This window comes from Pollicipes pollicipes, unplaced genomic scaffold, assembly GCF_011947565.3.
Source record: "Pollicipes pollicipes isolate AB1234 unplaced genomic scaffold, Ppol_2.1 Scaffold_6686;HRSCAF=7923_pilon_pilon_pilon, whole genome shotgun sequence".
Taxonomy (NCBI): Eukaryota; Metazoa; Arthropoda; class Thecostraca; order Pollicipedomorpha; family Pollicipedidae; genus Pollicipes; species Pollicipes pollicipes.
This window is the reverse complement of record NW_023596921.1, coordinates 33,580,403-33,607,817: the sequence shown is the minus strand read 5'-3', so window position 1 is coordinate 33,607,817 and position 27,415 is coordinate 33,580,403. Positions and strand designations below refer to the sequence as shown.

General features: G+C 52.7%; 1 protein-coding gene across 1 annotated transcript; it reads right to left on the bottom strand.

Annotated features, from left to right (window-relative positions):
* Window positions 1-24,765: 24,765 nt before the first annotated feature.
* LOC119108213 (transmembrane protease serine 2) lies at window positions 24,766-27,415 on the bottom strand. The gene is made up of 3 exons (XM_037231797.1): window positions 27,376-27,415; window positions 25,778-26,762; window positions 24,766-25,576 (listed from the first exon to the last, which is right to left on the bottom strand). Exons 1-3 carry the CDS (start codon window positions 27,413-27,415, stop codon window positions 24,766-24,768), a joined length of 1,836 nt encoding a protein of 611 aa, XP_037087692.1.

The following is a 27,415-nucleotide window of genomic DNA, read 5'->3' as shown; positions in this document are numbered from 1 at the left end:
TTCGTAGCAGCCACCCAATGTGGCAGTTGTACAACAGAGCTATTAACGAGTGAAACAATGTTTCCGTGGTGCCATGCGACTGCTGGTCTTAGTACATGTGACAATATGTTTATTTCAAGCACTTGTGGTTGTGACTTACATAATTGCCCACCAGCTCATGTTTGAAGAGGGCATACTTACGATGCTTATGCAGTTCTAGGAAAATATATGTACGATGTTTTCAGAGTCCCGTCCATCATGTGATAGCGTTTTCCACACGATTTCGCATAATAGTGACAAGAGCACGATATTTTCTACCCAAATTCAATGTTCCGCACTCAGAAGTCATGAAGTGCGTCCAGCTGTGACATGGCCACCACGTCTATCGGGTCTGCATGTCATCCGTGCAACTGCGGACTGACAGGTAAATTTATGCCCAGAAATGTGGGGTTCAAAATCGCATGCACGTCATGTGAGACAGACAGAAGGGTCGGGTTTTACAAAGGCGATGGGAGGCGTCATACCAGGTACCTATCTAATGAACATTTGGGGGACATCCGTCCATGAAAACTGAACGCGTCATTGGAGGGGCAGGTGGTGCCGTGATATGCGGATGTTCCATGTCATGAACTTAATACAGCCTTTGGATTGAGCTCCGTGGGATTAATCAAGAATCGCGCGGAAATAAAAGATGATAAATCCCTCCAAATTAAAAGCTTCAAGCCTATCTTGAACGACATGACCAGCTAGTGACCTTAAGTTTAATCGGTGGGACGAGTTTTGTACGTGGCTCATAGATCGGTTGGCCACAGGTAAGCGTGTTTGTTTTATAGGCCATGAATCTGCTTTGGTGCTGTATTTAACAAAACATACTGGGAGTGCTGACTAGCGTCGGTACATGCAACACGTCTGCAACAAAGGCTGAAGACATTCTCTGCATGGGATTGTGGGAGTGGTGCTTTCAAAATGTGCTCAAAATATTTCTGACTGGCTAGTGACAAGAAGCTGAACACCCGTCCGTTTTAGCTTGTGGCTCTCCAGAAGAAAATCTTATCTTTGGTATGTTAAATTATTGTTTACTTCACAATCATGGTGACCATGCATGGACTGTCCGATATTTTAAAAAAAAACATTTTGGACAGACTTGCGGAAGCATGTGCATTGACACCAGTATACCGACCATCGCAATGTTTAGGACAGGTGAACTCAACACAGGTAATAATCTCTGGAATGGATAATGAATGACAGTGAATTGCGCATTTTGATCTCCAGCGTTGTTGCGTATTATTTTTACTTCATATTAAACGGCCTATAAAGTACCCGCTCGCGTTACACAGAACCGCCACACTACCGGTACCTGCTTCTCCCAGCTGAACATGCTAGGTTCTCCAGGGCTGATTGAGCTATCATGGGCTTACAGCAAGGACCACTCGTACCCGCTACCTGAGGGCCTTGCGGGCCCCTCGTTTGTACTGTCATTCACCCGGTAGTACCACTTGCCATGTACAAACGGGAGTTTCACTTCTGTGTAATTTGTTGGGCTTGCCTCTCAGCGACTTCGTTCGTGAGCCTGATGTAGCGTTAAGTCCAGAACATGCGGCTTAAGCGGCGTGCCTCACTGGGTATTCCAGGCATCCGCTCGAACGGAAAACGAGAGATATAGCAAGCTATACGCACTCGACTGAGGATGCCTATTTGTGATATAAGGACCACCTTCTTAATAAGCTATAGGGTGTATGAATTTTAAAGTAATATTTTGGAGGTGGCCATTGGTGTAAAGTTTTGTATTGTTTTGAAGCTCCCATCTAGTTGAACAACAAAAAGATTGTCGAGGAATAGATTCGACACATTTTGTGTAGCGTTTTCCAGAGTGAAAAGCATACTGGGTTGGTGACGATCGGCTTTGCATATTACCGAAAAACTAGGGGTTCAGTGCATTTTCGGGACATTCCGCGATAAATCAACAAGTGTCTTGCACCGCTTTCCCCCAGATTTTGATTAATTTAGGTCTCCGGGGTTGTCGCCAGCGCTGAAGTCGCTTGTGCCATTTTTAAAACCGGCAGTTACGCTGTTCTCGATAAATAGCTTTTGGCAATTTCGAGTTGCGTGGTTGCGAGGTCACCGTTGGTGGCAATTTTGTCCGCTTACTTAAAAGATAATTTGGCAGACCTATAACGTTAAACTGATCAGAACACTGTCCAGAATATTTTGTGTCTAATTCTCGAAAGGGTTATGTTACAAAACCCAATGATCAGGGCATTATGAACTTTTGCAATGCACGAAGGACAGTTTTCCGTTGTGATGTAATATTTATTATCTGCATTTAAAAAAGCGTTGTTTTTCCCTTGGTTGAAGAGGCGGTTATTCGGTCGGAGCGACATGGCCCATGCCCCGACGAATCATGCGTAACGCACGGAGAAAGGGCGCGCGTCGCCGCCGCGGCCGACTGCCCCCCCCCCCCCCCCCGCCGTCCCTGCCCCCATGTGGACTGCCGTGGGTGAGATAATTGGAGCAGGGCTGGATGGTGAGGTGAGTGCGAACAGCGAGGATTGTGTCGTCTGCTGTTCATGTGCGGCGACTTAGAAGTCAGACAAAGGCCCAATGATAGGACCTTACGTAGGGCCTGTTGTATGGCTGGAGTGCGTGGGGTGTTGGCAGTGAGTCTTGTGACAATGAAACGCCCAAACAACCGCAGTTGTGCCGATCCATTTGGAAAACACAAACCGAGGGTGTGGCGAGGTTTAAGGACCGCGTGAAAAGAGCTGGTCACTCGTGTTCATAATCCGCGAATAACATGCTGAAAGTTTCTACGTTGTAACTATCCCACCAAACTTACTACAGAGCGTTCAAGTCTTCCAGAGGACAATATGTAGGAACCGGAATGCGAGTTATTCGGCTCCCAGTCTCAGGGCCAACGTCGTTGTCCGTCTCGGTGGTTCAGTTGGCTAGAGCGCGTGCCTCCCGGTTCACCCATTCGTGGCGGGGTGGGTTCGAGCCGCTTTAGGCGCTCACTTTTTGTCCCTGACGGGTGTGGCCTGCGGCCGGTGGCAGCGGTCGCGCTAAAGGTCAGTTGACGCCAGAGGGCAGGACGGACCGTGCAGACCATGGCGGCACGTGAAGCTTTCGTCACTAAATTCTGCCATTGCCTGGAATTGCGCGATCGGATGGTAGGGGTCAGGGCTCACGCAACGAGCACTGCTTAGCGTGAGCGCTGATCCCAGAAATTCATACATTGCAAAATGTTCGGATCAAATTTCTAAAAAATAAAAAGAAGTTCAATGATCTCCGACTACCACGACTCGGGTAAATAAATATAACCGGAGAAAATGTCCAAGTTGTTTTAATACTCTGGAACCAACACCAGGGTACCGCAGTAAGTGCCTGTATGTGTACATGGCGTAGTTCATCACTTGGTCATTCATCTTCATTTTTAGAAAACAAACCTTCAGTCGAGTCTGCAACAGCCCTCTGCTTCTGCAATGGCTATGAGAAATGGAGCAGTGTCCATACGGTCCCGCAAAAAGAAAACCAGTACTTATGTGGAGTTCTTGGCGTGCATATTGAGCAAAAAAATAAGCGCAAGTTTATTTACGCGCATACGTGTCCCTCTGCAGAATGCCGTTTTCGCAACGCACAAGCTTTGCTGCGTTGCAGAAAGCTTAACTGTACCTCAGAGGCGAACCATGGGAGAAGGGAAGTTGAAGAAGGCAACCAGACCAATAAAGCTTAAACTGGAACAATCTTTCGGCGTGGATATTCCGACTCCTGATGCCACTTCTGCAAGAGACATGGGCTAGAAAAGGATGACGATTTGAAAAGGTATATTACTCGCGTGCATTTGGGTATCGCGCTGACAAGGCGACGACTGCTAAGTCAACAGTCGTACCGATGAAAAGTGGAGTACCTTGGCCAAATAATCGCAGTTTCTCGTCGCTGAAAAGTGTAGAACTAGTTCAGTATATAAAATCATCGAACGTGGCGCAAAGTTCAGATTTGTGTTGCACGCTTTTAAGATACATTACGAGTTTAAGCATTATTTCATCGGGTGTTCCAGATACAAGCATAGGGGGCTAAAAGAAGAATCTTTAAGTACTGATAACCTTCAGCGCAGCCCACGGATCCTTAGGTTGCCGCTATTTGCGATAGAGAGAACCGCCGAGTTTTTTTTTGGAAAGCCGCTGAACATGCAACGTCGTGGTCCTAGACAAAAAGAAGTGTACGGAATTTCGCTAGTGATGTTTCCACTTCTCGCAGGGTAAAACAACTTCTGATGGGAATAGCCAAAAGCCTGTCTCTTTTTACGAATCGGGTGAAGATGGTCTATATGATAAAGATGAGAATGATCTATCCCGAAAAGCAAGACTATGCGTATGTGAGCGATGAAAATGGCGATATGGTAGAAAGGCAAAAAGGACTGATTCTGGGGAATCTGCATGATATTTCCAACTGCATAAGATATGCGAAAGCATCCCGCAAATCGGGTATTCCTAGTTCGCTGGTCTGCGCCAGAAACACTGCGTTATGCTGGGTGGCAGCGGCACTCACGAGGTTTGCGTGTAATACGCGAAGCTGATGGTAGTATCCCTGACCTGCGGGACGTAGCTTATAAGGACCTACTGAGTCACGCCGTATGTGATGTTCATAGGGAATCCTGCATGATGCGTGAGCATGAGAACTGCATGGGTCAGGAGGGTGTGCGATCGCTTTTAAATGATTTAATAAATGCGCAAGCAGAGGACATTTTGGACTCGGTCGATGAAATCAGATTAAGCCAGTGGGTGAGTACAGACTGCTGTACTTAAACAAAACTTGTTTTGCCAATGGATCAGTTTCTGGCTAAATTTTGGCCTCTCCTCAATCTTTCCTTAAAACTATAAACAAATACGTGTTTGCACAATATGGCCGCAGCCGGGGTGTTCGAGAATTTCTGTCAGTGCCGACGAGCTCCGCTATCGGAAGACCGTTCGCTGACACTAACAGTACCTTCGCGATATGAGCGGGGAATTTTTGGTGAAAAACGCTTCGGGGTTACCCGATAACTTTGTGCTGCCAGCACAAATTTGGGCAATTGAAATATCTGGCCGATGAGAGCGAAGTTGTAGAAACAAAGGAAACCAGTCGATGTAAATCGAAATTCCCTACGATCCTACGTGCACAGTGAAAAATCTCAACTGGACTAGACACACTCATTTAAACATATCCGACACAGTCGGCAGCCAGGCGCACACTCGCTTCTACTCCCTCCCCTTTCCTCTCTTTTCCCTTTCTCTCTTCATGCTCAGCTCTGTCCATCCTTTCCAGACCTCTGCTCTGTCTCTGCCTCTACCTTCTACCTCCTTGTGCAACGGGAGCACATGACACGAGCTTAATGTGCTGAGCCAATAAATTACTTCCAACACCAGCATCGTCTTCAACCAGACCGCGTAACACGTGTTTCCCACCGCTGGATCGCCGGGAGCGGCACACACGCCGCACCCGCAACCTGGGGTCAAAGGTTGGCGATGGACGGGCTCCGTGACCTTGGACCGCCCGCGGCGCTTTCTCCGGACGCCCGGTGCCGCCGGCGCGCCCCGTCGGCGGTGACGTCGCGTCGGCGGCGGCGGCGGCGCCAGTGCGGAGTGAACGGCACTCCTGACAGCACTCCGGAGCGGGGCAGTCAAAACCCAGGCGGCGGAGGCCCACCATCCCGGCGCTGGAGACCCGCGACATCGCTCACGGCAGAGGTGAGCCGGCCGAGCTGGACACGGGGCGCGGGGGTTGTGTACTCGGGGGTTTACTCGGTCCGGGGTCGGGTTCGGGACGGGTGTTGCTCCAGTTTTCTGTCACAGCTGCCAGGGGTGTTACGTGACGTGCAACACGGCGTGTCTGACCTCAGCACATCCTGCCCTCACGTAAACGTCAGGTATGTTTGTAGCTGTTCCGTGTTTGTCTTGCCGTATGTTTCTTTACATCACCATGATATGGCAGCGTTTGACCACGCGGTTTCATTCGAGACCTTAATTAGAGCTTAGAGTCAATTTGCTCGTTAATTTGTACTGGTGCAATGTGTGCGCTTAACGTTATACGCAAATACGTTACATGGGGGAGAAACGTGCAAAAGCGTTGCATGAGTAGGGAGCCGGGTGTCTTCTGATTCATATGGCAGTGCTCTTTTTGTTATTGTTTTTCACTCCGTACGCTTCACTGTTGTTTGTTGCTGGCTTGCAAGGTCGTCAGGGGCGTACGTGAAGCCGGTGCGCTCTAGCGGTGGCAACATTGCGACGCAGTATCCATGCACATAGGGCAGCGGCCTAGCGACCCAGAGCCCCACATTAAACGGGTGACAATTGCTGGCTGTTTTGATTACAACAAAAATGACATCTTGGTGGTTATGCATTAGCTGCGTATGGCAAACCGATCCCGTTTGTTGCATGTTTGCACGTGCCGGATGCACGCATGCACATGCCGGATGCCACTTTTAGATGGGAAAAGCCGTGACAAATAATAACGACCAAATGCGATTGATCAGTTGACAGCGTAGATGCTGCCGTGGGTCACTGTTTGCCAAAAAGGCAATGGGAGCGTTTTATGCTGCGCGAGATCCTCACCGCGATGGGTAAAGCTTCGAGATAAGTCCGGGCGTACATTTTACTCGATGACCGTCCGCACAACACCTGAAGCTGTATTTAACTTCTATCGCTGTTGACGATGGTGCCAGACGGAAGCTTTGAAGGGAGCATGCCATCTATTTTTACTTTTCACTTATTGTTAGATCAGACGTGTCCAATTAATTAGTAGTGCCAGTTTTGTTTAATCCCTCTGATTAGATCATAGTTTTTATTTGAAGAAGCCGCTCTTGCGAGAGAAATCTCAATGGTTTCCGTACGCACCGATATGAAACAAATGCATTTCATTTGCCGTTTTCCCTACGGGTTGTTCTGTAATATTTGCAACACACTTATTTGTCGAAACCCTTGTTTAACAAATGCTACGAAAGCTTGCAACAATCTGCATGAAGAGACAGATATGCCTACCTTCCAGATATGCCCTACCAGATATGCCTACCTACGCCTACCTTCTTGTCCCGTGTATGTGTGCTATCCGAGCATGCGTGTGTGTGTGTGTGTGTGTGTGTGTGTGTGTGTGTGTGTGTGTGTGTGTGTGTGTGTGTGTGTGTGTGTGTGTGTGTGTGTGTGTGTGTGTGTGTGTGTGTGTGTGTGTGTGTGTGTGTGTGTGTGTGTGTGTGTGTGTGTGTGTGTCCGAGTATGTACCGCTAACTTAATGCTACCGTATTCATCAAGCCGACACGTTCCGCGCAGCTTCCGACGCATTCGAGCCGAACCCGTCAGAAGACCGTAGCGCCGCACAAACTCCCACCTGCATTGGCAATCCCGGCCGAGTTTCACCTAATGTGCGAATCGGGTTCGGAGAGCCGTCGTGGCGTGCACCGCGGCCGACGCGCCGGCCGGACCACCTGTCGCCAGAGAGGCACGCTGACCGCAGCCCCAGCCTGAAAGCGAGACTGAGCGGGCGGCGGCGCCGCGCGGGTCGCTGCAGATGTCGGTTGCAGGAGCTGATGGCCGTTCCGGTGGCCGGCGCTGCCTGGGGAGCCGTTTGGTTCCGGTCGGCTGACGCCCCTGCGCGGCGGTCCGTGCCTCGGCTGCCGTGTGAGAACGTTTGCAGTAGCCAGATTAGGAGCCATCACTTCCCAACCGGCGTCGGGAAACCACAGCCCTTACAGTTGCGGCGTTGCGTCACTATCCTCATCATCACTCCTGTTATCCTGCAGCTGGGCTCTCTCCTCCGTCAGTCTTCGGTGTCAGCTGTTTTCTCCCCATCCCTTGCTGCACCGTGTTTTTAATTATTTTTATTGGCCATGGTTTTTTGTTTAGACTTCGTCCTTTTCGTGACAAGAAAGCCAGTGGTGACGTCACACCAGCATTATCACATAATTAGCGCACAACTCATGCTACTACACACATAACTAGGTAGCAGTATTATGCGGCGATGATGCCAGCAAACTTGACTTGAAGCTATTCTGCTACCGAGTACCCAGGGTCCGCTGTCTCTTCTCACCAACTCCGCTGGCGAGGCTGCGGTCCGCCCACACACAGCGAGGCCCCAATCATGCTTGGGTCTATTTTAAGTTTCGTTGGACATCCGCTTCACGTCTAATTACCACAAGGAGCAGATCTTGGTTGTAACTACATAATCGTTGCCCTTTAGTAGTCACTCGTGCCACCGCCAATTACCGCTACGTGCGTAAAATTGCTCATCTGGTGGTTTAACTGCTGTTATGGGTTAAACATTTGGGGCTATGGCGGGCGTTCAAACCCGTAATTGGCTGTAAGTCGAGCCAGTAAAATCAATGATGGCTGATGTTGTGACGTCCGTATTTCACTTGAGTCATAATCATAGCTTGTGTTTGGGTACATTTACACCGCAAGCTTGATTGTTGCATAACACTGCATGATAATTTTTAATTTGCGGTCTGTTGGGCTTGTCTATCCAATTGAAACGTAACCTGCGCTTGGCCTCATAACGCATGTTCTACACAACGCACAGAACAAAATACTTGCTCGAATAACTATCGCATGGAATCCTGGACCCGTCGCATTAGTGCGTTCTCTACTAGTCAATACAAACAACACTGAGCACTGAGTGACAATACCGGCGCTATCAGCCGGAAGGTAAAAGTGGCAGTATGATGATTTTACTAAAAGCACCTTGCAAAAATGAAAACTTGCGTACTATTTACATACAATTTGCAAAATTTTCTAAATTTACAAGCTGTTATATCGTAGCATCGAAACTAAATAGAGGCGTACAGCCGTCATTTTTAGTGATGTGTCGGACAACGGATCATTTCATCGGACTGGATTCGGACTTAATACGCAGGCCATCACATCCGGTCAGAAAACCGGACCGAATTTGATGGTGCCATCTTCCTGTTTGGGCTTTCATCTTTGCAGACAGTTCTGCGGGTCTTAGAGATAGGTAGGCAAATTAGGGAAGAAATCAATGGCAAGACGGAACCCAGCGTTCGTTTCCGGCTCGACCCCTTGAAGTATCAGCGTCAGTTTGTGGCAGAGCATCTGCGTCAGCGCGGCGGAGATGACCACGCACAATCAATGAACCATTAATTTGTCAGTTACGTGATAAACTGAACGCTATCCAGCTTTGATAAACCGCTTGAAACGCTTCCCAGATGGGTCTACGCCGTGCGGTGGTCAGGCACCAACTCGGCCAGCCCAGTGCCGAGTTAAACCCGGCGCTTAGAATTAAGGCCGGAGCCAAAGCCCAGCTAAGCAGTGGCAAGGCATGATGACTGAGTCCAGGTCAAGGTAGACACGTCTCGGGCCGTGAACTGAAATGCAATGCAAACCACGTGTATCTTCTTGCAATATAAATGCATCAGAAGTAACCACGAGTGCATGTGTTGTTCTCAGCTATCCATGTCTACAAAGGAATGCCCGATGGTTTGTTAACGTTCTCAGCAAACAAAAGTAGACAGAACGCGGTTCATGGTGAGTATTTTGTATATTAACCATGGTCCCTGGCCTTCGCCTGGGTTACCAGCGAGAGCCCGAACCTGTGCACAGCCTGTAGATCTTCGAGCAATAAGGCTTACCCCATTCAGGACTCAACCCACGTCCACAGAGCCAGCCCGATGCATGACTACGTCATGTGCTTGCTGCATTTCGGTGCACGCAACATAGACAACGCTCTTATTGTTTCCGTGCCATTCGAGTATTAACTGAAGCGATGCGCGTGATATTTCAACTACACGAATTGTATTAGAAAGCAATGGAGATAAATTGTGTGAGCTAACTCTCCGAAATTGCTCGTTTTTCTAAAGGCGAGCAGCTGGTGCATTCCAGCGGTTTTCACATCAGGATATAGAGAGCGAACGAGTGGTGCTGACCGCGGGGCTGTCACGCGGGCCGAGCGCGCGGTGGGAATACCAGGCCTCGGCAGCCTCAGCTCAAGTGCAGCATGTCATGCACCTGTCACGACCAGATCACAATAGTTCCATTTTTGGCATGCACAAGACACGCATAAACAAAACTCACCGGGTGGATTATATTCATTCATTTTATGATCGGCACTCTGCCTGCTTTTCCGTTGCCACTGTCTATGTATTCTGCCAATTAATCAGCTGTTTGGGGCCGCATGAGTCACTTTTAAGGCCATTTATGAAACTCGTAGCGGCGTGGACTAGACTGGCTAGTGACGCAAAGATGGATCCAGAACGCCGCTTGGAAAGAGCCGGTTTAGGAAAGCGAAATGTTTTAGACTCCGCTTAAGTTGTTCTCATTTTCGAAAGCTCATCCGGTTCTGCTTCTCCGTCAATTAATGTGTGCTATCAACACTTTTTGCCTGAGCTGCTTACTTTTGAATTTCAGAACTGTGTTATTGTATGCACGATTTTGGTCATCTTGGAAGGCTCGGTTGGTTCCCTAAATCAGTTTTTATATTGTCACAGATTCTGGATAGTGCGGAATCCGCTATATGCCCAGACAGTAAATCTGGTAGGCTATTGAAGCATTTGCGCGAAAAACAAATCAATCAATGCTGTTATTTGCTGGGTTTCGCCCTCAGTTGAAACAACATACTTAGCGACTAAATCCATTACAATGACTCCACACCTTTGCGCTTATAAATGCCAAGAACCGTCAGCCGTGCTGACGCTAATGCTGGGGATGTACATAAATTGACCACGGCTGTTGATTGACTGGAGTGTGTGTGTGGGGCGGGGGGGGGGACACCAGTATGAAATCCTTTCATCACGAGGCGAATAATCCGATCTGAACAAAACACGTTTGTAATGGGCGTGAACTCGGTTCGCGCCATATTTTGGTGGCGCGGCCATGGCAGCCGGTGCCGAGTCAGCGTCTGGTGTGCTGCCCGGGCCGCCGTGCCGCCGCCATGTTGGCCGTACCGTGGAATACCGGCCTGCATTCGGTGCAATGCAAGCCAAGCGTCGCCAGTGCCTGTACAAGCCTGATGTTACGGGGTTTGAGCCAGCGCCCAGCGAGGTCTCAGCTGATGCTGGTACGCTGGCGGTGCCAGATCTGTTAAAAAAGACGTGAAACACTGTGGGCATATTATCCTTTTGATGCGTGTTATTTCTGATAGGGATACTTTTGAAAGGTGACGTTTGCGAGATAGCGTCTTGCGTCAAATTACCCAGGACTATGGCAAGAACCAACGATTATCACGCATGTGTTATCAACAACGCTCGTTATCTACACACACACGCATGGTTCGGGTCATCCCTCATTCAAGCTGAAAATGATACAGTGCATCATAAAATATACTCTATTACGTGGTGACACTCACACAATTAAGTTAAATTGCTTCACTTTGCGATACATGCGCTATGTAACAAATCTGGCAGTGATGGGTGTTGAAAGTGGGGTTCACAACGTGTTTCTCCCAATACGATCAGTTCTGAAAGCCTTGCGACGGACGGATCCTCGAACATTACAACAAACAAAAAAACAACTCTCCCTGTGGCCAATGCAGCATACTTGCCGGTCCAATTCATCTGTTGTTCTTCATGCTCTTCTTTTGCACTAGCACAAAAAGTTTCACCACCGCTTACTTTTTGAGGGAGCGCGACGGACGCCTACGCACCCCTTCCATGGAGCGCCAGCGACGGATTGCACTGGCCGTGTGAGCGCGCTGCGGTCATGACGCAACTGGGATCCAATCTCGTGACCCCTACGTGGGAATCTGACGCTCTAGCCATTGGGCTATTATGCCCCGCACACTATTACTTGTTTTACATGTCCAATTGGTATATTCATCTAGACTTGACTAGATATTCCGACCTGGTTCCACAAACACCGAGCGTAAACAGCCCCGTTTAAACCCTGCCAGTGCGATGTACGCCCGGCCTTCCACCGTCCCAGGGTCATGTCACCCGCCCCACCCGAGGAGCGGCGCGCCCCCCGCCGCGGAAGTGAGGCAACGGCGCGCCTCGCACCGTGCCGCTGCGAGATATCCAGCTGGTGCTATACAGCGGCCGCGGTTACAACGAAACACACACCGCGCTGGCGGCGGCGGCCGCGCCACAATTACGGAGCGCGCCGCGGGCCGCGCCGGCGGGTGGCGGGACCCCACTGCCCCCCCCCCCCCTCCCGCGGGGACCCATCCCGCGGGAGCGGCCCGGCAAGCGGGGCCCAGCCCTGACGCGTCACACACGCCTCGGATGTACTGCATCGGCGGCGCGTGCTGGACTCGGGTCACGGTCAGGATCGGTCAGGTCAGGTCGGCACATGACCGTGTCGGGTACGCTACATCGGCGGAGCGTGCTGGACTCGGGCCAGGGTCAGGATCGGTCAGGTCAGGGCGGCCTGTGACCGTGTCGGGTGCACCGCATCGGCGGAGCGTGCTGGACTCGGGCCGGGGTCAGGATCGGTCAGGTTAGGTCGGCCTGTGGCCGTGTCGCGGCAGCGTCCAAGGTCGGAGATGGGCGTGGCGTCACCAAAACATGTAGGATCTGGTTTCTTAGCATGGAGAGTGGCAAATGGAGGCTAAGCTGCAGATCGGTTACATTGACCATGCTCCCCTCCTGCTGCTTGATTATTTGGACATGCCGACTTGTGCTTATAGAGCAGCGATCACATTTGAAAGTCAGCCCAAACCCCAAATAACCCCGAATCCTTTTCTAATGGTTTTGACTTGCATTTTGCGGCATTGAGGTAAATACCTTCAAACTATTTGTTGTTTTATTTATGAAAATAACTAATTTTGCTGAGAGACGAGCTTATTGTATTCACGGTATTCACGTTCGTCTCAGTAAATGAACGATATATACATCTCGTTTATTTCGTTCCATTCGCAAGAAACATTTGATACATATGCCAATTTGTAAATGTGTTCCCTCCATTCTCTAATTCTACGGAGCAGCGTCATGTTATGCTCAAATGCCCTTTGTTTACTACGCTCACGTATGTATGTACCTTCAGACTTTTATCAACCCACCAACAGGTAATGCATCTTGCCTTGAACTGTGTTCCTTATAAAAAATTTGGATGGTTTTGAGTCTTGTGTGCGAACGTCTTTCAAACATTCCAACTGTCCAGCTGTCATTTTTTTAATGCCAGCATACACCACATTCCTAGTAGCGCGCGCTTGCCATGTCACACGCCATATGTTTGTTAGCAGACGTCACCATGCTTTTGCCAAACGCAGGATTCGCAAGTGTGCGAATCATACCGCACTTTTGTGAACAAGAAGCAAAATCATTGGGAACGAATCCCAAGCGAACAAAAACGAAAGCCATGTAACTAATCCAACGGTGTCTAATGAGCAGCGCGTGACGATGCAAAACAGGCTTCAGCTATTCAGCGATTGTTAATGAGATGTTCGAGCGACCTGCTGCTGATCAGACTGAGGCCGAACACATGTGTGATAGCGAAGGTGAGACCACGGGCTATGCTTGACATAGCATAGACACAATGGCTGTGAAGCTCCAACGGTGAAAGTGCTGTTCACTTCCGCTCGCCCCGACGTGACCGCTGAGTTGTTCACCTCGACGAAACTGCGAGACTTTGCCACCTCCTCAGCGCTGAGTGGAGAACATGCGAGGCAGGTGGTGACCTCCCACCGGATTACCACACATGTAAGGGGGTGAACGATACTGCACGTGCAATGAAGCGGTCGTCCTGGGACCTCTGCTTCGAATTGCCGTGCGACATTCGGATTACTTCGGATTTCATTCCAACGGATTGCTACACGTGGAATGCGATAAACGATGCCGCATGCGCAATGCAGCGGTCGCCCTGGGATCTCTCTTCCAACTGTCGTGCGGCATCGCAACTGGATACACACTGGGTTATGGGGGCAGGCTGCTGGAGTGCTCTCATGCCGTGGAAGCTCGTTGCTGCTCACTCAATGCTGGCGGGCTAGACGCTCACATCATTATTTGACCGCAGATTCCTGTCATTGGGAGCTCTGTGAAAGGTATGTGGTGGTGTTGCGTAAGTAGATTTTTTAGAGGCCGAAATATTTTCTTAAGTTTTTGTGCCATAGCAGTTTTACTGAAAGGCGAGGGTGCTGGTAAGCATCGAGAACCATTAGATCTGCAGACCCATACAGCAAACAAATTAGGACGTAAGAATTACGTTGTACAAAATACCCTTAATACGGTTTGCAATCGGTATAAGCTCGCAACAGGGACGTTGGCGGCTAAGCATAGGGGACGCGGGGCACGGTGCATCCGGCTAAACAGTCAAAATAGCAAGCACTGTTCCTTGCCCATAGTAGATACATCGTTCCGTGATAGTGCTTGCAGTCACCGAAAGGTATCCCACACTCCTAATTCGGGGCAGGTGGCTCTGGCCTGCCGTGGAATTGGCATTACACCGTGCCTCAGCCTCCAGTGGTGATACCCCGCGACGTAATCTGGGGCGGATGGGTACAAGGTTGGCTTGTAGGCATGCTGAGCTCGCAGGTGGATCATGATCCGTCTAAAACTCACGGAATCTCCGGCTGCAAAATGTCAGTAGGACATAATTCTTGTTGGACATCCTGTTCTACCCTTTCTGCACTTTTAACATTCGGCACGCACAGGGAATGAGCAAGCATTGCATTCATGCGCTTTTTTACCCAAGACCGGCAATTTCTTTTGTAGTACTGATGTCGCAGGCGTCAATCTGTTCGTCCATCACTGCGAAACGCCGTCACACCGAAGGGTTATTTTGAGGCTAGTAATGCTGTGGCTGTAAACTTCCGAATTACATCCGGCAGTCCCCCACGCCTCAGAAAATTTCCCCCGAAATTCACCGACCGCTGTTGGTCCACTATTACGGTGAACACAGGCATCTGCTACACGTCACTAACAGCTGACCCGATGACAAAAGTTTCTGTTTTATGCCAATCTTTCATTACGCCCCCTCCCTTCTCCATCTCATCGCCAAGCGAACGACGAGCTCATATTTCGTCCACGGCGGTCAGAAAGCTTGATTATCAAAGAGAAACAGCAGACAGCTGGGTCGTCATGGTTATTTACTATATTTTCAGGTGGGGAATACCCGTAGTTGTGCGGAGGAGAGCGGCCACATCTAGGACGATGCGCGTTGGCGCACATCAACAAGGTAGGAAATGCGCACAAACACGGACCAAGCGTGTACTCTGTGTCCTTTGTGCCAGTGAGGAATTAGGATTAATGCCTGCAATTACAGCCATGTTCTGTTTCGACTTGTTACCCCCCCCCCCCCCCCTTTCCCTTCCTTCCTCCTCCCGTTCTGCAAGTGGAAGACACAGAGCATCGGGGAAAAACGTCAAATTGGAAGATCCGAAGCCCACCTAATTGCATCTTGCATAGCTTAAGAAACAAACCATAACATCTAAAGATGCTTTGAAGATTTGATGCTGCTGCTCGCCAGAGCTCCCTATGAGTACCCTCGTCTGAGCCCTCAAGGCTGAGACCCCCTCCGTAAGGAACTGTGTGTGCCCCACTGGACCTGTTACCATAACGTCCCGTGCTCTCCGATAGGCCCTGAGACTGAAGTTTTTAAGTTGTGCATAACATGAACGCGGACGGTCAAACGAGTTGCCCACGCGTAGCCGATCACAGACGATAGTGTGCACAACAAGCGCTGTTCTGTCTGAAGGGGGCGCTTCTCGGACGTCCTGCACTGTTGACGCGGCTTAAGATTGGAAGACCTGTGAGTGCTGTCTCGAGCGATTGCGTATCACCAGCGGCTGGCAATGGGCATACTTTCCGGTTTATTCAGCTGTTTCAGGCACACAGGACTCGCACCGGGAATTCATACAGTGATAAGAGGGGAAGGCCGTTTAATAAAAACATTTTTTAGTGGGACTTCCTGGCGTAAAAAGATCCCTCCGAACAGCAACTAGTCGTAAATGACGTCTCCAATGCACGCAACGCTCCCACTGGTTTCACAAATGAAACCCGTGGTTCTTGCACAATGCTGACGAATGGAGATTGATGCCATCTCAACGTTTTGACGCTGATGTAATCTACGCTGACATTTTTAATCAGGGCTTGTCAGATCCCGTGAGGCATCTCATCAGTCCGCACCACGCTCAGTGAAAATTACCGAAAGGCATAAGGCAGTTAAAGAGCTTCAGGAAAGGCACGAGGAGTACTCTTCGTCCAATTGCTTTTATAGTGCGACTAATACTGCACTTTCTAGTTATGGGAATGTTTGCATTTTAGGAGCGCTCGTTGAAGAACTGTTCGGAGCAAAACGCTTAGAACTGAGCGAGAACTTCAGGACAGCACTGATCAACAGAGACGCGCAATGGCACGTGTAACAGCATGACACCCAAAGCGTGGAGCTCTCAGTAACCGTGAACCACTGATTCGTCTGAGCTCCATTGTGTCATTTTCTTTGATTTTACTGATCTGACGAGGTTTCCGCAGCAGACACGCGCGACGCGTTCTAAGTCATGCAAATTAATCGTTTAATGCTTTAGATGGATGAGTGTAACGCGCTGGGCTAGTGGCTACGTTTTCCTTCCTAAAATATGCTGGTCTTATGGAGAAAGGTTTCAATTCCCTCTATGCAAAGGGCTTCTTCACTTTAATGATTTTTGGTCATGTAATCAAACAGAGAACAAAAGTATTTCATTTGGCAGTAGAGTCTTTGTTGGCTTCTCATATTCCTAGTGGGCTACTATGTCAAGCTCATATTCATCGTATATACATGGCCTCAATTATGGTCCTTCGAACTAGTGATGGCATATCAACGCCTATCAGACCGTGTATGGCACAAACATACATATACATTCGGACTGAAACTTTCACGAAACCTGAAGCAGCCGTGACCCTTGGTGCTCTGCCCCATACGCTTGCACAGAGGCCAGTCCCGGGACATGGAATTCACTGCTACGCCGGTCGTACCCCACACGGCGCGGCCCCCACACCTCTCCGGGACCAGTCGAGGTCAACTCCGCCGCGTGCAACTGGTCAGCGCCCCCCCCCCTCCCACCCCTTTCCAGGACCAGTCGAGGTCAACTCCGCCGCGTGCAACTGGTAAGCGCCCCCCCCCCCCACCCCTTTCCAGGACCAGACGAACTCAACTCCGCCGCATGCAACTGGCCAGCGCCCCCATACCTCTCTAGGACCAGTCGAGCTCAGCTCCGCTGCATACCACTAGCCACACCGGGTTGACCTCCGCGCCTTGCGCGTCCGCTGGAGCACCAGCAATCCGTGTTTCATAACGGTACTGTCCGGATATACCAGCCGACACGGCCGACATCATTTGAATGCCGACGCAACCGTAGATGTCCCGGGTCGGAGGTGAACAGGCGTTTCAACAAAGGCCGGCCGGAGCGGGCGGCGGGGTCGGGCGGCTGGCTGCCCGGTCCACTCCTGGCGCGGCGCGCGGGCTGCACGTGAACGCCCGCGGTGTGCACATTTGCATACGGCTCGTCGCTACGGGATTTGGCAACAGGCGGCGTCACGCAAAGATGCATTCGCTGGAGCCCGACGCCACGCGCCGCGCCAAAGGGCAGTGCGTCACGGGTGGTGCCGTGGCAGATCTCGGAGCGTATTTCGGTGATGAACGAGGCAGTTATTGCATGGGTAATGATCACGTGCATGCATATCGGTCATTTCGTGACGCGATCGTGAACCGTTTCAGTTCTGTGTTGAAATGTGTTTAGCTCTCACTGCATGAGTGGTATAATTTGTTTTCTTCAATTGGCTGCTAATTTGGTGGCAGCAATATGTGCAGGAGCTTTCTGACATGATGAGTCATCGGACCACAATTTTAGCCTTATCATCTCACCGGCGCAACATGGACGCTACAAATCATGCATAATGTGCGATGATGGGACTGCTTCTCGTTCCGTAGCATGGGCACACATGTGTGCCATCTGTGGGCCGCGCGTCGAGTTAACCGGCGTTCCAGACAATTGCAGTTGCACCCCATCTCAAGTCATGCGCCTTCTCACGACCAGCGACGTACCGTCGTCACGCTCACACTGCCGGCTTCAGCCTACCTGCCATAATGGCACAGACCCAGCAGCGGAAGTGAGCTGAGCTATGCTCTACGTGCCTCAGTTGCACCATCGCAGATGATGTCTACCCACCCGGAAAGCACATTCACCTCCCAAATAACTCGCGATTGGCCGCCTGCGCAACAGGCTGTGACGGTATCACACCGTCGCGATTTCATCGGCATTACACCAGTGTCGGGTCCGGCGCCACCTCTGTCACGTCGGGCGTGGATGACTGACCTCTACGACGCCGGCCTGGCCTCAGCCGCGTGCGCCCTGCTGCCGCTGCCGCTGCTGCCGCTGCTGCTGCTGCTGCTGGCGTGGCCGGCCGGGGGGCAGCGTCCGCCGCCCAACTACAGTCCGGACGCGCTGCCCGAGACTGGCTTCTCGTGCGAGGGCCGCGTGGTCGGTGGCTACTACGCAGACGTGGAGGCCGGCTGCCAGATGTTCCACGTGTGCGGTGTTTCGCAGGTTAGTCGTGCATGGCAGAGACGCGACGTATGACGGGCGTGCCACTCCCCCCTGTTTTATCACTATAATGATCGGCAGCACCATCCTCCGGGTTATCCTGGATGGTCTAAATAAGTGGCCATGGCCGTGACTTGCCTGCGACCGACACCAGCCTGCAGTGCATTATGCAACACTTTAGCACAGGAATCAATCTGTTGCGTCAGAGCTTTTGTTATATATGACTATCCTCCACTCTTGGTCACTGAGGTCTTCTTAGTAGTGGTTCCGGCACGGCGGGATAAGTCAGTTGGAACTATTGTCTAATGTGGGAGATGTATTGCTGGAAAATGTTGTGCTAATGGTGTTTCGGTGAAAGCACTGGGTAGTTAAGTGACTTTTTAGGGTAACAGCGTTCGTCAGGAGCGTTGGTTTATTGAAGAATCACGATTTTATATGAATCCAATCGACATTAATTCAATCACAACAGTAAATGGTAACACACGGAGCGTCAAAAGCAAAATGAAATTAAATTACCCAAATCTAAACGTTGATGAACCAAAATTACTTAAATATACACGTCGAAACATCGGATCCGGTGGTACGAGCTCACGTGGTGCCGCGATGTGTGCGTACGTGCGTGCGTGCGTGCACGAGTGCGTGTGTGTCACTGGGGCCTTACGGCGCACTCAGCTGCCGAGGCTATATGGCGTCACCTGCCTTTCACCCTGGCAGGAAGGGCGGGTACCGCGGGGCGTCGAACCCCGTACCTCCCGTTTCCCAGACGCGCAGCGGTTTGGTGCCGCGATGCAGCTGTCTGGCTTAATCACTGCCGGCGGCGATGATGGCCGAGGGCAAGCGTTTCCAGGCCGAGGGTGCGCGACACAAAAACCCCCAGCGAGGCAACGGCAGGCGAAAAGCTGGTGGCTGCAGTACAACTGCCAACGGCGCTCGGGTGGTGCGCTGGGGTGCGGCAGCACGCGCCACGAACAACGAGCGCACAATCGCGGGGGCACACAGATCTCTCAGAGCACTGAAAACGTTAACGTCGTCGCGGTGTGTGGCGGGGTCTCGCACACCGCGCAAACCAAGAGCTCCCACGGTTGGCAAAATATGATCTCAAATGCGAACCCTCGAGATTGTGCTGACGCTGAGGTTTATGACTTTCAGCATGATATGCTCACCGTGTTTCACTGTGAATATGTTTTACAGAGCACCAGTTTCCGATTCCTGTGCCCGAACGACACCGTCTTCGACCAGCAACACCTGATCTGCGCCAACTGGTTCCAAGTCACCTGCGAGTACGCCACCGTGCAATACGCCAGGAATTTCGAGATCTTCAAGAGCAGCTCCAACGAAGAAGTATCCTTCAACGCCCTGCGTGACGATGACCTGCCACCTCTCGACGACTACGACTACGAATACAGCTCCCGTGCGGGCAGGCTCAGCGGCGGAGGAGAGGTGGCACAATACTTCACAACGCCTGCGACCCGATCTCCGTTCGTGCGACTGAGCACGTTCCGACAGGCGGACCAGGTTGTCGCCGCCTCCACATCGCGCCCGTCCGTCTCGTCGAGCAGGACGGCTCGGCCGCGCGAGCAGGCGGCGAGCGTCTCGCGCGCGCCGGCGGCCCGTGGAGCGGCTGTCGGCGACTCCGGTCGGGTATCAGACCTGTCGGTGGCCGCTAGCACGGCCCGCCCCTCGACGCCGTTTGGTGAGCGCGGCGCAGGGTCGCGAGGACGGGACGCCCCTGTGGCTAGTGGCCGCGTGCGGTCTGCCTCGCGTCTTCCGTCGAGAAGAAACTCTCTGACCAGAGGGAGTGGAAAGCGCCTGGTGGGAACCACGGCGCCACGTGCAGTCACCAGAGGGAGGCCCTTCTCGCCGACCGCCGACTCAGCGGCCGAGTCACCGCCGACCTTCCCCCCGAGGAGAAGCGAGTCTCTCCCGAGAACGTCTGGCCGGTTTACTTCACAGGCGGCCTTCTCGTCGACCACCTGGCCATCTCCAGTCCACTCTCATCCCGGTGACACCGCAGCCACTGTCCCATCTTCCTCAGACGCAACAAGCTCCACCAAGCCACCGTCTTCCTCCACAAGCGCCTTCCCTTCCCGAGTCACCGGAGTGCCACGCGCGGGAGCCCCGCTTGAGGGAGCTGAAGACTTCTCGTTCAGCAGGTCGTCTGAGCGCACCCCTGAGGCGTCTCCGGATCCCCCGTCCGTCAGCACTGCCTCCCGACATGACTCACGTCCGGTGACGACGCAAAACGCAGACCAGATCAGCACCAACGAGATCCCGGCAACCGGTGCCAGCTGGCCCAGTCACGCTCCGTTCTCCGCCCAGAGGCCCGCGGTGTCCGGGGCCGGCCATACCACCGCTCGAACGCCGCAGGACGCCATCTTTGTCACCCTCTCGGCTCCGTTCCAGACGCCGCCAGCCTCCACGGCTCCGGGCGCGCCGAGCCGCGCCATCAGCCCCACCTTGCGGAGCTTCTTCGACCGCGGTGTGAAGTCCGAGTCAGCGGGTCGCTGGTCTGCAGCCATCCCGGACGCCGCCGCTGGCCAGCCGTCGACCGCCGCCGCCGGGCGACGCGGCCCGCCCGATGCCGTGGCGGCCACCACATTCCACCCGACGGTGGGCGACTTGTGGGTCCGGTCCTCTACTCCGCCGACCCCGGCTGAGACCGCCGCCACGGGGCCGAGCACGACGGCAGGCCGGCACTGGCAGGACGGCGGGGCGGCGAGGCGGCGCCCGGCTGGTGCCGGCGGTGCGGCGAGATGGCGCCCGGCTGGCACCGGTCGGGTCGTCCCTCCCGCCAGGCAGCGGGGCGGCGAGAGCGGCTCGGACGCTGCCGGCACCCCGCGGCCCCGGGTACCGCCGCCCGCCCGCAGCAGAGGCAACCGCAAGTTCAACCCGGACGAACCGGGCGGCAGTCTCAAGCCGCTGCGCTACTGGAGGGCCCAGGTGGCGCGCACGCGGGCAGAGGACAAGGCCCTGCGAGAGAATAGCATCGCGGTGGACGTGCCGCAGCGGCAGTTGCATCGACAGCGTCAGGAGCAAGCAGAGCCTGCGGAAAGAGATAGCCAAAAGTTGACTTATCTCGAGAGCGCTTCCCGCGGACGGCAGTCAAGTACAGCTGGCAGGAGTAAGTCGGACGTCGCGACTTCGCTGAACCGGCAGGGGTCCCCCGCTACACAGAGGCCTTCGTCATCACCTTCCGCCGTACCTGCGGCGGGTGGGCCCAGCGGAGGATCGGCAGCCAGCCGTCGGGAACTGTTGCGCTCGCATCTGTCGCCGGTCGCGCCAGCGGACGAAGCCAGCCCCCATAGCGCCAGTGCCAGTCCTGCCGTCACCGGCGGCGAGGCCCATCAGCCGAGGCCAGCCTCCGCCGAGCAGCAGCTGGCGCAGCCCTCTCGAACCGGCGGCGGCGAGAGCGACACCGAGGCGGTCACCCGCGAGCCGCACGTAATCCGCAAGCGAATCCGGATCAATGGGCGACCGCGCCGGCCGGCCTCGCCGACCGGCCAGCTACCCACGGGCAGGACGGCTGCCGGCGGCGGCGGCGGCGGCGACGACGGCGACGAAGACGGCGACGAAGACGGCCCCCGGCCGCGGCGACGGAGGCTGCCGCCGACCGAAACGAACCGTCTCCACCGGTCCAGGCGCTCCAGTGACCACGGGCCGCTGCCATCCAGCCGGCTCGGCAGCTTTGGCCATTGGCCGATAGGTGGCGGTATGCGGCCCTCCGAGGCACCGACCACAGGTCGGCGGGAGGGAGAAGAAAGTGACGGATGGGCGACCTGAAGCGGGAGATGGTTGGGCATGCTGGAAACTGGCCGGGAAAAATGAGAAATACCTGGATGATATTGTCAGAAGCAGGAAACACGAGTGATGTCACGTTACGCCAAGTAGCATATATTTTTACATTTTTTTACGAATGCATATGGTTGAGGTCTTCTGCCATATCAAACTGGCAGCACTTTGTAAAGGATGCCCTGAAGGAAGCGTTTTGCTGATGTTTCCTTCTGTTTTGTGGTGTTCTTGTTGGAGATGTGTTTCGGAGTTGTGAAAACTTGTATTCAGACTGTTGTCTTTCAAAGTGCGTGTAGGTTTTTAACGACAGTGGAAGTGATACGGTGATTTGTGCATGCGACGAAGTGATTGTAGGCCGGGTTTGTCTCCACGCATACAGCTAGTACAATTTGGACGATGGTGCTACCTGTCTGAGAGAGCTCGGTGAAAACTACGAGGAACGAACCCAAGACCATTCCGACTTCACTGAACCTCCATTAGGCAGGAACATCCGGCTCTTTGACAATGGGTTAAGAAGATGCAGCGTAGGTGCGCAATGTCACAACCCACCGCAGCTGGTGTCGTCAACCGGACAGCGATACAAAATCGTTCAACGGTACAAACCCTAACAGTGCCAGCTGGTCCTCGCATATATACAGATACATTCAACATTATAAGGATAGCATATCATATGTCCTGTTTTCTTCCGCCGATGACGATGCCTGCCAATTCGGACAAAAGCGGCGGTAGAAATACTGCCTAGGAAGTACAAACGATTACAAAGAGCATGCAGCTAAACACTTGATGGCACTATGTTTTGGCCCATTTTGGTTTAACGATCTTATATCACTCTTGAGAATGTATCACAGCTCGAAGTATTGAGTGCCGTCAACACATTTGTGATTTAGCACTACAGCTTTGTTTAACCAGCATTGGACATTGTGGGTAATTAACTCAACATAATAGCTTTTAACTCATAATCCTTGAAAGGAGTTCAAGGCATTTCTTTCTCATATCAACAACACATACAGTAAGACATATGGCCAACACAGAGCCACAAGGGCCCATCGGGGTTGTCCTACCTCAGGTTCCGTATATCCTCGAAGCTGATCTAATCAACCGACACGGCTGAATTTAGCCAGGGCAGTTTAGCCATTTAGGGGGGGGGGGGCTATTAGGTGTGTCATATCCCTATGAAGTTAATATCATCAATAAATTCTAGCACCGTACTATCTAATACAATTTTAATATTATTTCTAAACATAATACAGAGCAAATGACTCAACACCAACTTCTGCGTAACCCCATTTTTCTACCAGCTCCTACTGAGATTTTGCACCATCGAGCGCTACTCTTTGTTTCCCGTCTAACAGCCTAGCACTTGCCCAATCAAGAACTTTCCCTCATGCCATGCAATTTGAACTGATATAACAGACGCTGGTATGGCACCCCATCAATCACTTTATTTCAATCTAGATAAACAACATCTTAACTACTGCTTTTACCTATCTGACTAGTAACATATTACATGGACTCTAGATTTGGCAAGCAGGACTGACCGGAGAGAAAAAGATGCTGACTTATGTTCATCAACTGATGCCTATCTAATTGTGGCTGGATGAATTTCTCTAAGATCTCACACACTTTTGAGGTTAGACCGACAAGCCCGTAGCTGCTGACACCTTTTACCCCCTCTTTAATTTTGGCACTTCATTGGCATTGCACCAGTCCTCGGGTATTTCTGAGAGACTGAATAATTTGTTGAATAAAAACAGAACAGGAAAGGGTAAGGTAAGCAGTGTACCCATTACTTAACCATATATGTCGGGTCAGCTCCCATTGCCTTTTTAACCTTGATATCCTTCAAGCTATCACCATTCCCTCGGTCACCGTCCATCAAGACCGCCCTTGGTCTATTAACTATTACGAGGTAAGATTATATATACATATGTGTATATATATATACATATATATATATATATATATATATATATATATGTGTATACGTTTATATATGCATGTATGTGTGTATATTTATACACCTTATTATATACAATATTACCTACCACGCAAAGCCTCCTTTGTTTAAAAAATCTGAAGAAAACTGTCTGTTACGAGTATCTCCAATATCCCTGTCTTCCACTTATGACTTTTCGTCTTTCTTGAGAGGGCTGACGGAAAAACCTAGAAATTTACCCTTAACAAAATTTGAAATAAGATTAGGATTACCCTTACCTATATAATCCACAAAAGGGAAACTTTACAATGATATTTTGGTACTGTATTTTTTACCTTCGTTACCCAAAGACATTAGATGCGCCATTTACCAGACCATATAAGTGTTATGGCGTGGTCGCTCAGTAGTTTCCGTCAAGTGGGCGAGGCCTGCAGCAGAACGCACGATTATCGATGACCTTCTGGCTTATGCATATAGCCAGCGGCCTATCCATATATCTATCATTTGTTCAGCCTGCATTATATCCAAACATAGCCCACACACCACATCAGCAGATCCTGGCAAAGCCGCGGCCACCGTCCTTCACTGAGCGACTGGCCAGAGCGGTGGAGCTCGGGGCGACCGGCGCCGGCTCAGAGCAGCTGCACCACGCGCCGGATCCAGGGCACGTAGAAGCCGACCCTCGTGTAGACGCCGGGATTGAGCTCGCTGCCACAGCCAGTGCCGGTCGACGCGACACCGGTGAGCAGCCAGCGGCCGTCGTCGCTGCGGCAGGCCAGCGGACCGCCTGAGTCGCCTTGACAGGTGTCCGTGCCACCCGCCACGTGACCGGCACACACCATGCGGCCGGCCACGAAGCGTGCGCCGTACACCTCCTGCGCGCCGCAGAACGCGTCGGAGACGAGCGGCACCTCGCCGCCGTGCAGCTCGCGCGCCGCCGAGGCCACCGTGTTCGGCAGCAGCGGGTTTGTCTTGCCCCAACCGGAGATCTCACACGGTTGGCCGGTTTGCAGCGGCGCGTCGGCCGCCGGCAGGCACAGCGGTTGCACGTGGTCGCTGAACGCTACCGGCCGGCCCTGGCGCACACGTAGCTTAACCACTGCCAGGTCGTTGGCATAGCCGTTGTGCGCGGTGGCGCGATACTCGGGGTGTGAGAGCACGTTCTCGATGGCGAATGTCTGTTCGTGCGGCTCGGAGGCATCCATGCGGTCGTGCTGGCCCACCTTGACCTGCAGCGCGGAGAGGGCACGCGAGATGCAGTGCGCGGCCGTCAACACGTGGCGTGAGCCGATCAGCACGCCACCGCAGTGGTGCTCGAAGTAGCCGGCCTCGTTGTACGCCTCGATCTGTGCCTGCCACGGGTAGGTGCCGTAGGAGGCACGGTGGCCGGACACCACGCGGTTGGTCACGCCGCTCGACAACAGCACGCGGTTCTGCACGTCGCTGGCAGCCAGCGCCGCCAGCGGGCGGCGTCCGCAGTCGGCCGGCAGCACGGCCAGCGTCGGCCTCGGCGGCGAGCTGGTCGGCCGCGGCGAGGTGACGCCCATCCGCGTGGGTTTCGGAATAGTGGGGCTGATCGCAGAGCCTTCGAACGGCATCCACACGCCCAGCGTCTTGAGAATTTCGATCAGCTCACTAACTGACGGTATCAACTCGTGGGAACCGGAGTTGGGTTTGGCAGTGATGATGGCATCTTTTGCGGCTTTTAAGGCGGCCGCCGCACCGCCCACAGAAAACGAGTAGTAGTCGCTGCTGGGGTCTTCGACGACGCCAGCGGCGCCGTCGCACGAGCTGCAGCCGATGAGACACTCACCGGAGCCCTGGTGGTAGGCAAAGAACCTGCACTTGGGATGCCCCTCGAAGTGCCGCATGCAGTAGAAAGCGCAGGTGGCGAGGCTGACGCCCGAAAACGGGACTGAGTACAGGGTCAGCGAGTGGCCCGGCTGTCTCTGGTATATGCCCAAGGCCAAATTGCAGATACGTTCCTCATTGAAGCTCGTGCACTGTACTACGCCGTCACACACCTGGCTAAGTGGGATACAGCCGGCCTTGCAGGCGACCATGTCTTGGTTGGGGCACCCAAATGGTTTCAAGCCTACATTAGTCGGAACTGAGCTGTTGCCCGGCGGTGACGTCAGCAGGCGCGGCATCGACGGCTTCTCGCGCGCATACAACTCGTAACCCTCCCTTGCCAGCAGCCGACCAGACCGGAAGAACAGCCGGCAGCGATCAGCGCCGTTCTTCAATGCATTGAAGCTGAATGCCACGCAGCCTAACACGGCGTCGTTGCAGGTGCGCGCGCATGCTCGCAGGTTGACCCCGGCCCAGTAATCCTGTGCGCTTGCAGGCACGTCCATGGTGACGCCGCTGGTCTTGCGGTACGGGCACAGGCAGTCTTCGCAGTGCAGCTCATCGCGTCCCGAGCCGCAGTCGGCGACGCCGTCGCAGATGTCGGTGTTGTGGAAGCAGACGCGCGGCCGGGCCCACGGGTCGCAGAGATTCTGCAGGCTGCAGTCAGTGTCGCTCACGAGCAGGTCACGCCGCCACCGCCGCTGACGCGCGGGCGCGCCGGCGTGCCGCTCGACCCATGAGGCGAGCGTCGCCTCCGAGAACGAGGCCGGCTCGCACGCTGGGGGCCAGCGGCAGCGGAGTTAGAGCGCGGCATGCGTACGGGACGCAGGCGAACACATGCGGCTCGCGGACGATCACAGTATTACGGATGAAATCGGTATTCGGTCCCCAGTGTGTGCGCAACATCTCGGCCCATCAATTCTATGGTCGTGGTCAGGTGTTGATGGTTTAGGCATCCATGTGTGAACATGCCATTAACCAAATTTTGTTGTTGGCTGGAATTCTAACTAGTGTCTTGTGATTTTAAGTCAAGTGATTTTCCACTGCGTTAAACACGAAGGACAATTTTTCGGCGATAGAACTTAGCCTTGCTTATTTCATCCATATGTTGGGGTTTTCCGCGAAATTGAGAGCCGTATTGGATGATGCCTGCGTAAGTGTAAACACTGAGTGGAGGGCGAGATATGTTCCCTCCATTTTCTACAAGGTGGAAAACTTTCCGCCCAATTTCATCCGTAAAATGCGCTTTTTAATGTTTACAAATTCAAAATAGCATTTTCAGGTCATGTTGTCCTCTTCAGTTTCCAGTTTGACCGTTGCTGTCTTGACTTGCCATTCCTCCCCTTCCTCCCCTTCCACCCCTTCCACAATCTGGTAAGACTTGAGGATACCTCTGCTTGGCTTGCTGATGAGGTTGTCAGTCCATGCCAT

Coding starts and splice junctions, on each gene's coding strand:
- LOC119108213 (XM_037231797.1), bottom strand. CDS start 27,415: ATGGCATGGACTGACAACCTCATCAGCAAGCCAAGCAGAG. Junction 26,763..27,375: donor CATCAGCAAGCCAAGCAGAG/GTATCCTCAAGT, acceptor GCTGGCCCCCAG/CGTGCGAGCCGGCCTCGTTC. Junction 25,577..25,777: donor GGTTCCCACGAGTTGATACC/GTCAGTTAGTGA, acceptor GCTGGCTGCCAG/CGACGTGCAGAACCGCGTGC.